Source organism: Panicum virgatum, chromosome 6N (assembly GCF_016808335.1).
Source record: "Panicum virgatum strain AP13 chromosome 6N, P.virgatum_v5, whole genome shotgun sequence".
NCBI lineage: Eukaryota > Viridiplantae > Streptophyta > Magnoliopsida > Poales > Poaceae > Panicum > Panicum virgatum.
In genome coordinates this window covers 3,225,908-3,227,269 of record NC_053150.1, presented here as the reverse complement: position 1 = coordinate 3,227,269, position 1,362 = coordinate 3,225,908, and the positions used below count along the sequence as shown (strand labels likewise).

The 1,362-nt window shown below is 66.5% G+C and overlaps 1 protein-coding gene across 1 annotated transcript; it reads left to right on the top strand.

Moving 5' to 3' along the window:
• The first annotated feature begins 373 nt into the window (after positions 1 to 373).
• Positions 374 to 1,137, top strand: LOC120679766 (testis-specific gene A8 protein-like). Its single transcript, XM_039961421.1, has 2 exons — positions 374 to 968; positions 1,076 to 1,137. The coding sequence occupies exons 1-2, from the start codon at positions 374 to 376 to the stop codon at positions 1,135 to 1,137; spliced, it is 657 nt and encodes a 218-aa protein (XP_039817355.1).
• The last annotated feature ends 225 nt before the right edge of the window (positions 1,138 to 1,362 follow it).

Here is a 1,362-nt window from a genome sequence, read left to right as displayed (position 1 = left end):
ACGGCGAGGATGAGGTTGGGTCGCACGCCGTCGTGTGCATCGCCTACCAGTGCTACGGCGACGATGAGACGCACGTGCGCGTATGGGACAGCCAGGATGCGGCGGCGAATGGCACGCAGCTGCGCTGGGTCTACGTCGAGAAGCTCGACACCCTTTACACTCTGAGCGTGGAGCGCCTGACGCCTCTGCATCTGCATCTGGGCGATGGATAGCAACATCGCCAACCCGCTCAGCACATTCTCTTTCTTCTTAATTACCAGATGCTTTTGGTGTAGTAGTATGTTAGAGCATCTCTAGCAGGGTGACTAAATGGGCTTCCATATCCATATTTGCATGGTGGATGCGAAAATTTGATCTCTAGCAGGCCTTCCAAATGGGCTTCTATTTTGGTAGGGCTTCTAAATGTCTCCCCCCACCCCCCCAATTTGGTGGCCCTCTATTTGGGCCGCCAACAGTGGGCCCCACTATTTTTTTCTTTCTTTCCTCCGTCCCCGACCTGTGCTGCACCTCCTTCCCCGACCTCGCGGCGCCCGATCCCGCCGCCGCCGCCACCACCGCCACGCCACCGACTGCTCTAGCTGCCGCCGCCGGCCTGCCCGCCACCGCTCCGCCTCCTCCCCGGATCCGCCGCTGGCGCCTGCTTCTTGCCGGCCGCGGGCGCGGAGAGGTGGCTGTGGTGCGCGTCCTCCCCTCCGCCTTTGCGCCGCCAGAGACCCACCTCCACCACATAATCCCGACGCCCTCGAGCACCTTGTTGGAAGAAGCCGCCTCCTTCGGCACGCCGGCTGCTCCAGCGCCCGCGGCCATGGAGGCGCCAGAGGCAGTAGTAGCAGCAGCAGCAACCCCGGCGGCCCCTGATCTGGCGCACGCGGGCATGGCGTTCGAGGACAAGCCGGCGGTGCGAGCAAGCAGGCTGGCGCGCGCACCGAGGCTGAGCAGGTCGGAGAAGATGGAATGGAAGGTGGAAGGTCCGAGTGCCTGGCGTTGGCAAAATCTATTCATCGCGCGCGCGAAATTCGGACACCGCGTCGTAGAAGCGCCCCTCCTCCCCTGTTCATCTTCTTCCTCATGACAGGGGAGGGGGCGCTGCCCCAGCGAGCAAGGGGAGAGGGGGAGGGTGGCGGGAATGGGTGGTAGGTGGGCGGAGCGGCCGCCACCACCTCGCCGGGGTGGTGGCGGGAGGCGGCGGAGCTTATGGATCCGGGTTGCTGGGGGTGGGGGGGTCTCACCGGACCTAGAGGAGGGCGCGGCGGCGGCGTCGGCTGCGGCGTCGGCGGCGGCGGCGGCCCGGCGGCGGAGGCGGTTTGGCCGGCGGAGGGCGTGGCGGCACGGGAGCCCCGCCGGCCGGGCGGGACCGGACCC